General features: G+C 37.6%; 1 protein-coding gene across 1 annotated transcript; it reads left to right on the plus strand.

Annotated features, from left to right (window-relative positions):
• Positions 1–9,435: 9,435 nt before the first annotated feature.
• On the plus strand, positions 9,436–12,717 carry LOC110683468 (phosphoinositide phospholipase C 4-like). Its single transcript, XM_021859845.1, has 9 exons — positions 9,436–9,948; positions 10,054–10,250; positions 10,346–10,481; positions 10,582–10,785; positions 10,880–11,115; positions 11,525–11,642; positions 11,786–11,938; positions 12,032–12,118; positions 12,229–12,717. Exons 1-9 carry the CDS (start codon positions 9,484–9,486, stop codon positions 12,520–12,522), a joined length of 1,890 nt encoding a protein of 629 aa, XP_021715537.1. The 5' UTR covers positions 9,436–9,483; the 3' UTR covers positions 12,523–12,717.
• Positions 12,718–13,055: the final 338 nt, after the last annotated feature.

Below are 13,055 nucleotides of genomic sequence, written 5' to 3' on the forward strand. Positions count from 1 at the left end.
TTGTATTCTGAAGTTACTTGTATGGGTGTTACTGTTTTGGTCGGGGTTACTTATAGAGTGTTACTGGTTTTGTCAGGGGTTACTTGTAGGTGTTACTTGTATTCTGGGGTTACTTGTATGGGTGTTACTGGTTTTGGTCGGGGTTACTTGTAGGGTGTTACTGGTTTTGTCATGTGTTACTTGTATGACTGTTATTGGTTTTGATCAGGGGATACTTGTAGGGTGTCACTGGTTTGGTATGGGAGTTTGATATGAGATTTTGATCTGGAGTTACTCATAATACAAGTAACACATACAAGTAACCCCACGATACAAGCAGGGTCGTCCCAATCTTTTTGGAGGCCCTGTGCAAAAATAGAATATAGAATTTAGCTTATGAATTTTCTCTACTCACGGTATATTTTTTAATACAAGAAACAAAATCGTTGTTCTTCACAAATTCGGAATATATAAAGTTTGTAATTATACAAAAATGAAATACTTTGTAAATAGAGTTTAGTCATTTATTATATATGGCAGAAAAAGAAATGCATTAGTGGTTTTGAAAATAGTAAACATTAAACAAGCATAGGCATTAAATACATTTTGTAAAAAAGAGAAAAAAAAATACTTTTTGTAAAAATAAAAAGACTTTAGTGAGAATTGAACCAAGGATCTTTTGCAAGTGAAGGTGGTAAAGCTCATGAAACCACTAAGCCATTATTAATATACATGAATAACTTTACAACATATATTACTTATACATTTTTTTTAATGATCTTAGGCCCCAACCAAAGTTGGGCCCTGTGCAGCAGCTCATGCCGCACACCCTAATGGCCGACCATGGATACAAGTAACACATACAAGTAACCCCACGATACAAGTAACACATACAAGTAACTTCATAATACAAGTAACACCCTACAAGTAACCCTAAAATACAAATAACCGTGCCGCACTGAAAAACCTCTGTTAATGCTTATATATAGTCTTTAGAGCTACATATAACATTACCCTAATTTTAAATACAAAATATATATATATATATATATTCTAACAAAATGTGTCTTATCATAATTGGCTATTTGACTATATTTGTTTAATAATGTGAAGTTGTGATCGAATTTGTGAGGAAATTAGATTAAATTAAAGATCAAAGGTTGCGCAAATTTAGCTTGACAACCAAAGCGTTGGAATTTGTCTGATAGTTAACCACTCTAATTCGGACAAGTGGACACTAAATCTGTTGAAAAAAAAGTTTACAGTGAATCACGATAACACCACAAATCCACAACGCTTATCATATATGGTGTACTGTTTTCTGTATTATTAATTTATTACTCAATGCATTTTGCCAGCACTTAATGTAGAAATTAATGCATAAGATGTTGGTCATGTTAGAAGAAGAAATGGCTCTTATTCTTCGCGACTAATGTAGCCGATAATTTGAATCTTATCAAGCCGAAGTACTTGATATTGGGATCCTCTTATGTACCCGAGTTACGAGTATTTATTTTTTCTTCTTATTATTTTAAGTGTTTGAACCACAAATTCAAACTAAAAACACAGACTATAAAGATTTTTTTAAGAGTCATGCACATGCATAACATTTTTTTGATTTATAGCTGTCAATTCTTCATTTATAACAAAGTTTTTTTTTTCCCCCCAACCGATACATGTAAGTTGGACGGGTTGTCCTCAGCGGCGGACCTGCCTTTGTGCCTGGTGGGTCAAATGACTCACCAGGGCCCAAAAAAATTATTAAGTTTCTTAAAAAAAAAATTAAATAAATAAATTAGTTTGTTAATTATTGTGATTATTATTTTAGGTCAATTTTAAGCTTGTTAATTATAAGTTAGTATTGTAATCTTGTCAATTTTCTATTTGGATGATCTTTGTAAATAATTTTTCTTAGGAATTTTGGTAAAATTTTTTTTTTACATATTTGGTTATCGATTGTGACTCACCAGTCGGAAATTCCTGGGTCCGCCACTGGTTGTCCTATATATGTTAGGGTTAGGATCCTTATCGGTTCTTACCACAATGTTTTCCCCATGATTTGATACATGGTCTGCCCTAGATAAAGTGGGAAAGCGATGTCACGTACTTGACCACAAGCGCTTTGGAAAAAATAAATTTTGCTTCTAACTAACTAAAGAGTAACAAGAGCCAAATAGATGAATAGTAGATAGTGTGTTACACACTTACACAGTTACACTCTATTACAACACAAATACACAATATATATTTTCCACGCTTAACATTTCAATCTCCTCAGTCCTCAACAACCACATTAATAGTTCAATTTTCTAGCTTCTTCCAATTAAAGATAACATGGATTATTTTGTATTTTTGTGCCTCTAGTCTGCACTGCTAAAGTGCTAATGTTAATGAGAGGGTACTACTAACTATGTAGCGCATGTCTGTCCAAATTTTTTTTTTTTTTTTTTTTTGAGGAAATATAGTTATCTGATTTTGTTCCTTTACAAAAAGATAATTTTATTTTTTTAAAAAAGTAATATAAATAAAATAAAATAGAGATGCATTGTAATCTATGCATAAATTATTAAATTAGATGTACATTTTTAGAAGCTGGTAGCTTAAATAAGAGTAAATTTGGGCTTGAAAAGGCATGAGTTTTTGTTGATAAAAAGGATGTTGATTACAAAATCATACTCTTACAAAGTTAAAATGGATAATCTTGTTATATCTATATTAAATTTTTTAAAAATAAATAAATAAATAAATAAATAACAAGAAGCAAGCTCAGTTACAATATTACAAATTAATTTTACTGTGGAGATAATTGAAAAGAAAAAGGTATTAAAAAAAAGTTGGAAATGATAAATCTTATAATAGGTCTACTTTACAAGTATTTAAAGAGATGTTGACCTTGAGTAAGAGGGTTGATAATTTTATTTTTTATTTTTGATCAAAAGCTAGTTATTAACATGTTAAATACGGATCGGAGTAACTAGCTAAAATAAAGTGACACCATGTCACGACATGTTATAATCAAGGTAAAGACGTAGAAATGTCTGCATAACAAAATTTTGTAAAGGACAACACTTTATAAAAATGCTTTGTAAAATAAAAGTACATATCAATATAAAGTTTTTGGGTTAGATGTATAAGCCGCTTCTATTAGTTCTATATGTATTCTAGCAAAACTTGTCGTATTTAATTATCTAATCTAAACTCCGAAGTTTACTTAGATACTTATTGTATCTTACACACTACGTGGTATTTAACTTCATTACAAAAAGTTAATTAACAATAATAAATCTTATTTAGCACAAACCTAATCCAAATGACCTCCTGCACATGTTAGAAACAATAGAAAAAGAAGAAATAAAAAGAAGATGACCCCTCAATCCATCATGTCTCAGCTTTGATCACAAGAGGGTGACATTTCTGGCTTTAAGGCTTAATTGCCAATCAGCCAATGTCATGTGAAAGTTGATTAAACAAATTGTTGTGCGACAGCGGAAGCAAAGGTCGTAAACAAACAAGAAAACAATAAAGAAATTCAATGCAAACAATAAGAACAACACCAAGAATTTACGTGGTTCACTATCGATGTGATAGCTACGTCCACGGGCACCGAGATCGAATGATTTCACTATAAACTGCAAAGATTACAAAGATGATTCTTGTATTTCTCAAGAACGGCTTTCACTCTGTCTCTCTTAACCCTAATACTGATATTAGGGAGGTTTTATATTAATCCCTAATTAAAAGATACTTGGGCAAAAAGATAATAAAATAAGATAACCTAAAACCGCAAAATCCGCGTTCCGTATTTTTCCTTCTCCGCCCGGTCAGACCGGGCAAGGTCTGCCCGATCGGGCGCGAGAAGAAAACTCCATACGAATGCTTCAACGTATCCAACCCCCACCGCCCGATCAGACCGGGCAAGGTCTGCCCGATCGGGCGAAGGCTCGCCCGGTCGGGCGAAGGCTCGCCCGGTCGGGCGAAGGCTCGCCCGGTCGGGCGCGAGAGCAGCTTCTTCAACGAATTTGCCAGGCACCTCTTCTTCTTCCGCCCGGTCAGACCGGGCAATGTCCGCCCGATCGGGCGGACAAAGCTACGAAGTACGAGTCACCTAATATACTTATCAACAATCTCCACCTTGACGAGAACTCGTAGTCAGCAAACGACCCCATCAAGACATAGTGAAAAAACATCTCAAGCCAAACCCGATGCAGGACTCATGCATAAGCCATACATCCCGATAAGTCTTCAACCAAGACCCATCACATACTCGTCTCCAAGTATAACAACTCATAATGCTCCACCTGCATCACAAGCCCCGGGCAAGCTCCACCTTAATGCCAACACACCTACACCAGGAGCTCCCCAACTTCGCCCCTCAGGGCCTACTACATCACGTAGTAATCAATATTTAGCAAGTCTAAGCAATGTTTAAACTTGCTAAACGGAACAGGCTTAGTGAAGAAATCAGCCGGGTTGTCAGCAGTCCCAATCTTCTTCACCTTAATCCTCTTGTCAGTACGTAAGAAATGATACCTGACATCAATGTGCTTCGTCCGATCATGGTGTACTTGATCTTTAGCTAAGCAAATCGCACTTAGACTATCACAATACACTGTAGCAAAATCCTGTGCAATACCCAGTTCACCTACTAGGCCTTTGAGCCAAATAGACTCCTTAGCTGCAGAAGTTAAAGCCATATACTCAGCTTCAGTAGTTGACAACGTAACTGATGACTGCAATGTAGACTTCCAACTAACCACAGAACCACCCAAAGTGAACACATAACCAGTCACAGACCTCCTGGTATCCACATCAGCTGCATAATCAGAATCACTGTACCCAGTGACCAAGCATTCCTTATCATTCCCGTACACAAGACCAATATCAGCTGTCCCTCTCAGGTAGCGAAAAATCCTTTTCACCCCTTGCCAGTGTTCCCTCCCAGGTCGAGCCATAAACCTGCTTACAACACTAACGGCATGCGCAATATCCGGCCTAGTACAGACCATAGCATACATCAAACAACCAACCGCATTTGCATATGGAACTCTAGACATATAAGACAACTCCTCCTCTGATTGAGGTGACATAGACAAAGACAACTTACAACTAACAGTAGTTGGCGTACTTATAGGCTTCGATTTTTCCATCCCAAAACGAGACAAAATCTTTTCAATGTAGCTTTTCTGAGTCAAGAAAAACTTACCTCTAGCCCGATCCCTGTAGATCTCCATACCCAAAATCTTCCTAGCTGCACCCAAGTCTTTCATGTCAAACTCCGAGTTAAGCATCTCCTTTAATCTAGCAATATCAGATTTATTCTTTGTGGCAACCAACATGTCATCAACATATAACAAAAGATAAATCATGGAACCATTATCCAGCTTACTATGATACACACAGCAATCATATGAATTCCTGTCAAAACCTTGTGAAACCATAAAAGAATCAAACCTTTTGTACCACTGTCGGGGGGATTGCTTAAGTCCATACAATGACTTTAGCAATCTGCAGGCATAGTGTTCCTTTCCAGGAGCTTCGAATCCTTCGGGCTGCTTCATCAGAATCTCCTCCTCCAAATCGCCATGAAGGAAAGCCGTTTTAACATCCAACTGCTCCAGCTCAAGATCAAAATGTGCTACAATTGACAATAACACACGGATAGAAGTATGTCGAACCACAGGTGAGAATATCTCAACAAAATCAACCCCTTCTACCTGACTGAACCCCTTAGCAACTAGCCTAGCCTTAAAACGTATTTGCTCAGTTTCCGACAACCCTTCTTTCTTCTTGTAAATCCATTTACAACCCACAAGCTTCCTCCCTTCCGGTACCTTTACCAGTTCCCACACTCTGTTCTTGTAAAGAGACTGCATCTCTTCACCCATTGCGGCAAGCCATTGCGCAGACTCACTACAACTAATTGCTTGTTTATATGTGGCAGGTTCAAATGACTCTACATCATCAGCTACACTCAATGCATAACCTGTCATCGCATCAACACAGCAATTTCTTCCCTCCATCTCTTCAATCAATCTAACAGGCTTCTTGATAACTCGTTTAGGCATCTCAAGAATGGTGTCAGGTTGACTAGATGACCCCTGATTAGATTGCTCCACCTCATCCCCAGAGTTAGAATGAGTAGGAGTAATCTCAGGTTCAGGAGTACCCGGCACTGGAACATCAGCATCATCATCAATATATTGTACCCGAGGTAAATCAGCAATGGTAGACTGATGTACCTCAAGTACCCCATCTGTCTGTAATAAATTGTCTCCTTCCCTTCTCAAATCTGAAATCTCTGCATTTTTAATTGAATACATGGTGTTTTCATCGAAAGTAACATCCCTACTAAGAATGACCCGACCCTCCGAAGGTGAAAAAATTCTAAACCCCTTCACACCATCCCCGTACCCAACAAAACACCCCTTCTTGGCTCGTGGATCCAGCTTACCCTCAATAACATGATAATAAGCAACACAACCAAAAATCTTCAAATTCGAAAAATTAGGCAACTTACCACTCCAGATCTCAAACGGAATCTTGGAATCAATTCCAGAATGAGGACCCCTATTAATGACATAACAAGCTGTTAACACAGCTTCACTCCAGTACCTCCTCCCAAGCCCTGCATTAGAGAGCATGCATCGAACTCTCTCTAGCAGTGTCTGATTAACCCGTTCTGCTACACCGTTCTGCTGTGGTGTCTTCCTGACAGTATGATGCCGACCTATACCCTCATCTGCACAGAACTGATTAAACTCGTCTTTGCAAAACTCTAGCCCATTGTCCGTTCGTAGCTTCTTGATCTTCCTTCCTTGTCGATTTTCCACCAAAGCTTTCCATTGCTTGAAAGCTTTGAAGGCCTCATCCTTTGACTTAAGCAACCTAAGCCATGTGTATCGGGACTTGTCATCAACAAATGACACAAAATAGTGGTAACCTCCCATACCTTCAACTCTAGATGGACCCCAGCAATCTGAATGGATGTAATCGAGCACTGCATCAGTAATGTGAGCACCCTTGCTGAACTTTGACCTGTGTTTCTTACCAAACACACAATGCTCACAAAATTCAAGGTTGGCAACCTTGACCCCGGATAGAAGACCCCTCTTGGACAATAGCTGCATCCCCTTCTCCCCCATATGACCAAGCCTCATGTGCCAAATCTTAGTCATCTCCTGGTGAGATACAGATGCGCAAACCGCAGAACTAGGCAGTGTAACACCCTCAAAAACATAGAGGGTGTTCCTTTTGATACCCTTAAGTACCAACTCAGAACCTCTGAAAATACACAACTCCCCATCTGAAAACACACCATTGTACCCCAATTCATCCAGGGTACCCAATGAAATCAGATTCTTTCCTAAAGCAGGAACATGCCGTACATTAGTCAAAGTTAACCTCCGCCCATCAACAGTCCTCAACCTCATGGAACCAATACCTGTGACCTTACATGGAGCATTGTTACCGACTATAACCATACCCCCATTGCGAGGTTCATATGTATCAAACCAATCTCGACGTGGACACATATGGAACGAACACCCCGAATCTAGAACCCAGTTATCAGATAAATCATCAGACCTAGCAGAACTGACTAATGCTAAATCTTCCTCTGAATTATAGCTCTCATTCGGTTTCTCTTCAACTACAGCAGCCTGGGACTTGTTTTTCCTCACCGGACAATTATTCCTAAAGTGACCCGGTTCTTTACAGTAATAACATGTTTTAGTAGTAGTTTTACTAGATCCATCCTTGCCGTTTCCAGCACCCGACCCAGCATTGTTCCCCTTGTTAAACCCCTTATTCTTTTTAGACTTTCCGGACTTAACAAATAACCCACTACCATTATCCCCATTATCACTCGTAGCTTTCATTCTGAGTTCCCTAGTATGAAGTGCTGCCTTCACTTCTTCTAAGGTTATAGAATCCTTACCAACAACAAAAGACTCTACAAAATTCTCAAAGCTAGACGGTAGAGATACAAGTAAAATCAACGCAGCATCCTCATCATCAATTTTAACATCTAAATTACGTAAATCAAGCAAAATAGAGTTAAGTTTTTCTAGATGTTCCCGTAAGGAAGTACCTGACTGCATCCGGAGGCTAAACAACCGCTGTTTCAGTAATAATTTGTTGGTCAACGACTTAGTCATATACAATGACTCCAGCTTCAGCCACAATCCAGCCGCCGTTTCCTGATCAGCAACCTCCGTGATGATTTGATCATCAAGACTAAGTAATATGGTAGAGTGTGCCTTCTCTTCCATAACTTCTAACTGCGAGTCAGTCGGTCCGTCTCCTGACTCCGAAGTAGTACTCTTTGGAGCCAACGGACGCCATATCTGCTGTTGTTTTAACAGAGCCTTCATCTTAATTTGCCATAACCCGAAACTATTTTTCCCGGTAAACTTCTCAATTCTTATTGTTGAATCTCCTGCCATTGTTATCTTCAAGAAACTCTCCAAGGATTGAACCTGAGCTCTGATACCAATTGTTGTGCGACAGCGGAAGCAAAGGTCGTAAACAAACAAGAAAACAATAAAGAAATTCAATGCAAACAATAAGAACAACACCAAGAATTTACGTGGTTCACTATCGATGTGATAGCTACGTCCACGGGCACCGAGATCGAATGATTTCACTATAAACTGCAAAGATTACAAAGATGATTCTTGTATTTCTCAAGAACGGCTTTCACTCTGTCTCTCTTAACCCTAATACTGATATTAGGGAGGTTTTATATTAATCCCTAATTAAAAGATACTTGGGCAAAAAGATAATAAAATAAGATAACCTAAAACCGCAAAATCCGCGTTCCGTATTTTTCCTTCTCCGCCCGGTCAGACCGGGCAAGGTCTGCCCGATCGGGCGCGAGAAGAAAACTCCATACGAATGCTTCAACGTATCCAACCCCCACCGCCCGGTCAGACCGGGCAAGGTCTGCCCGATCGGGCGAAGGCTCGCCCGGTCGGGCGAAGGCTCGCCCGGTCGGGCGAAGGCTCGCCCGGTCGGGCGCGAGAGCAGCTTCTTCAACGAATTTGCCAGGCACCTCTTCTTCTTCCGCCCGGTCAGACCGGGCAATGTCCGCCCGATCGGGCGGACAAAGCTACGAAGTACGAGTCACCTAATATACTTATCAACACAATTTTTATAAAATTAAGTGGATTATATTTACAACTAACCAATCAACTACAAGTTAAAAAAAGAAATTATAACTATGCAATAATTTAGCAACATTCAACAGCTATTAGCTACCCTTAATTTTAAACTATTCTCTAGTCAACCAATATTCTATATTATCTTACAAGTCCTTTTTGTAATATGTGTATTATTTTTAAATTTTTTTTTTGTCATATTTACTCACTGTTTTTCCGATTACATTGTATCTAGTTACGGAGTAAATACCAATGCAATAAGTAACGTGCACGTACTCAATAGGTACAAGTACATATTTTTCAAAGATTGAACATAAATACTACTTGTGTGAAAGTGTGCTTTTGTATGTCTAGTCAACAGCTAGCAAATATAAAGGAATTTACTTGTGTTGTGAAAGGCAACATATATGGTCTGTTTCCCCTGTTATTAAAACAGAGGATCTCACCTTCTTTGTTTTTGTTGTTGGTAAAGAAAGAAATGGAGAGTTTCAAGATATTTGGGTGTTTTACCAGAAAATTTGTGAAGGCGGAGTTACAGCCGCCTACTGATATCAAACATCTATTTGACAAATACGCCGAATGTGGGCCCCACATGACGGCGGAACACCTCCAGAAGTTGATGATCGAGGTGCAAGGTGAATCCAAGACGACCACATTAACCGATGCAGAGAACATCATTGAAGAGATCAAGTCAAGAAGAAAACACCCTCACATGCCTATTTTTAGTAACACTGCTAGAAAAACTCTTAGTCTTGATGAGTTTTTCTCTTATCTTTTCTCGACTGATCTTAATCCGCCTATTAATCCCCAGGTTAGTTCTTACTAATCATTCATGTTATTAATATAACAAGTTGCTATCTATAATTTTACCATTGTGAAAGTGATTTTGACTTTTTTTTTTTGGGAAATGTTGAAGGTTCATCAAGATATGAACGCTCCAATATCCCATTATTTCATATACACAGGTCATAATTCATATTTGACAGGCAATCAAATCAGTAGCGATTGTAGCGATGTTCCGATCATTCAAGCATTACAGAGAGGTGTAAGGGTTATAGAGCTTGATCTTTGGCCTACTCCTAACAAACAAGATGTTCATGTTTTGCATGGAAAGTATGCAATCATATTAATAACCTTCCTTTTTTTTGTTGTTCATTTCTTTTTTGGTTTGATTTAACTTTTTTTTTTTTTTTTTTTTTTTGTTAAAGGACTCTTACAACTCCAGTGGATCTGCTCAAATGTCTGAAATCCATAAAAGAATATGCATTTTGTGCATCTCCTTATCCTGTGATTTTGACTCTCGAGGATCATCTTAATCCAACTCTACAAGCTAAAGTAGCACAAGTATGTACATTTAAGTATATGTGTAATTTTTATGGATTTAAATGAGTTTATTAATTTATTAATCAAGTATATATTGATTATTTATGGTTTGAATTTGAAGATGATTATTGAAGTTTTTGAGGATATGTTGTTCTACCCCGAAACTGAAATTTTGAAGGATTTCCCTTCCCCTGAAGAATTGAAGTATAAGGTTCTTGTATCAACTAAACCACCCAAGGAGTATCTTACGGCCGAAAATGCCAAAAATAGTAATGGTAGCGGATCTCAAAAGAAGCAGCCTTCTATTGAAGAACAAGAGTATAAGGTTTTATTTTAAGTAAATAATTCTAATTTTGATGTTTGTATGTTTTAATGATAATTTTATTTAGTAGTTGCTGATGATTTTTTGTTTCTAACAGGCCAATAATGATGAGAAAAGTGCAAATGGAAATGTTGAACAAGAAGTGTGTGAATATGACGACCCTTCGTTGCAAGAAAGACCGGCCGAGTATAAGAGAATGATAACGATTCCGGGTATAAAGAGGGGTGAATTGAAGGAGTCTCTTAAGGTGGATCCTATTAAGGTGAGCCGTTTGAGTTGGAGTGAGCAACTTCTAGCCAAGGCAACCACTTCTCATGGAACTCATATCATAAGGTACCTCATCACTTTTTATTGTAAAGTAATTTTACTACCTCCGTTACATAAAATATTCCAAAGTTGCAACTAATGTGTAACGAACCTAGTATTAGAAAAAAAACTACTTGTGTTTATCCAATTTTTCTGTAAAAGGAAAATTTATTTGATTGGTCTTAAGTGGGCCAGTTCATGTCTGGCTCAAAATGTATAGACTTTGCAAATGCCTCAAGCAAGTCACATGTGTTATGATAGACAATTAAAAGGGTTGGGCTGAGGTCAAACTGATTAACTGAGCCATGTGATATGTGGCCTAATGATCATGGTTCATTGGTTTGTCTTAGAACTGTAGTATTTTTTTTTATACTAGTGTTTGTCCTGTAAATCTTGTATCAATGTATGAATGTGTATGGTGTTCATTAATCTGCAGGTACACCCAGAAAAATATTCTGAGGATTTTTCCTAAGGTTACGCGGTTCAACTCTTCCAATTACGAGCCTATTCTTGGTTGGATGTATGGAGCTCAAATGGTTGCGTTTAACATGCAGGTTAACTGTCCTAACATACAACTTATTAGTAATGTTTTGGTATATAAACAGCAAATCAATTATCTAGCTAATTAGCATCTTTGCTGGTTTGTTGACTAGTTAATAATGTACTTAACAAGTTAATCAATCGCGTATGTTGACAGGGTCATGGGAAACAACTTTGGTTGATGCATGGGATGTTTAGAGCCAATGGAAGCTGTGGTTATGTAAAAAAGCCTGATTTTCTGTTGAATTTTGGTCCTGATGACCAAGTTTTTGATCCAAAAGCAGATTTATCAATCAAGACAACATTAAAGGTGACTTAATCACTAAATAAACTCGATTTACTATCATTAATAAGTATCTAAAATGCACTTCATCTGAAAGAAAGAAATATGTGGATTGTTTAGGTGAAAGTATACATTGGAGATGGGTGGCGTGAAGATTTCAGACAAACTCATTTTGACACATTTTCACCACCAGATTTCTATGTTAAGGTAAACCAAACCTTATTATTAAGAATATTAACCACTTTATGTTATATATTGTATTGTATAACTTTAGCTTGCTATGAAACTTTGAGTAAAATTCTAGGAGTAATTTACAGGTGGGAATAGCAGGGTCGCCAGCAGATAAACTGATGAAGAAAACAAAGGTGAAAGAGGATCATTGGAGACCGGCTTGGAACGAAGAATTCAGTTTCCCTTTAAAAATCCCTGAACTGGCTTTGCTGAGAATTGAAGTTCATGAATATGATACAACTGATAAGGATGATTTTGGTGGGCAAACTTGCTTGCCTGTCAGAGAACTGAAACCAGGAATTCATGCAGTCCCCCTTTATGATTACAAAGGAGAGAAATATGCTTCGGTTAAGCTTTTGATGCAGTTTATATTCGCGTAAATATACTTATACTGTTAGTACTTTGTTCATGAGATGGTGTCCTTATGTATGTATCATCTGTGAACATGTACCTTTTTGATCTCCTTGGAGTTTTGTTGTATGTGCAAAAATTTTGGCTTTATTCTGGGGTTTATCAAACTAAATAGTAAATACTGAAAAATGAGCAATAAATAAAGGTTTTGTTTTATCAATCAAGATTCAGTTGTTAGGCTGGTTCACTTGACTTGTTTGATCGACCAATATAGTTAGTTGTCTGGACCAATATTGTCGATGAGCTGTTTTGTGAGCAGAATCTCCAACTCTTGAGCAAGCAAATCAAAAGCTAGAACAATACTACTTCCTCCGTTCTATTAATATATATAATATGTTGTATTACTTTCTTTGTCTATTTGACCGCCTTGAAAAGCCAAAGCTAAAAATCTATATAATAAAATGAATCAAATGAATCGCCAAACAATGCCAAAGTGTACTGTACTTTTCCAACAATTCATCTCTTTCAGCCTACAAATTCTAAGATAAAAGCTTCATGTATT

Source organism: Chenopodium quinoa, unplaced genomic scaffold, assembly GCF_001683475.1.
Source record: "Chenopodium quinoa cultivar QQ74 unplaced genomic scaffold, ASM168347v1, whole genome shotgun sequence".
In the NCBI taxonomy this organism is placed as follows: domain Eukaryota; kingdom Viridiplantae; phylum Streptophyta; class Magnoliopsida; order Caryophyllales; family Amaranthaceae; genus Chenopodium; species Chenopodium quinoa.

What these genes read in the sequence shown, in the direction of transcription:
- LOC110683468 (XM_021859845.1), top strand. Translation starts at nt 9,484, where the DNA reads ATGTCTAGTCAACAGCTAGCAAATATAAAGGAATTTACTTGTGTTGTG. An exon ending in ATCCGCCTATTAATCCCCAG is followed by an intron (nt 9,949 to 10,053) that starts GTTAGTTCTTAC and finishes GAAATGTTGAAG; the next exon opens with GTTCATCAAGATATGAACGC. An exon ending in TGGTTGCGTTTAACATGCAG is followed by an intron (nt 11,643 to 11,785) that starts GTTAACTGTCCT and finishes GTATGTTGACAG; the next exon opens with GGTCATGGGAAACAACTTTG.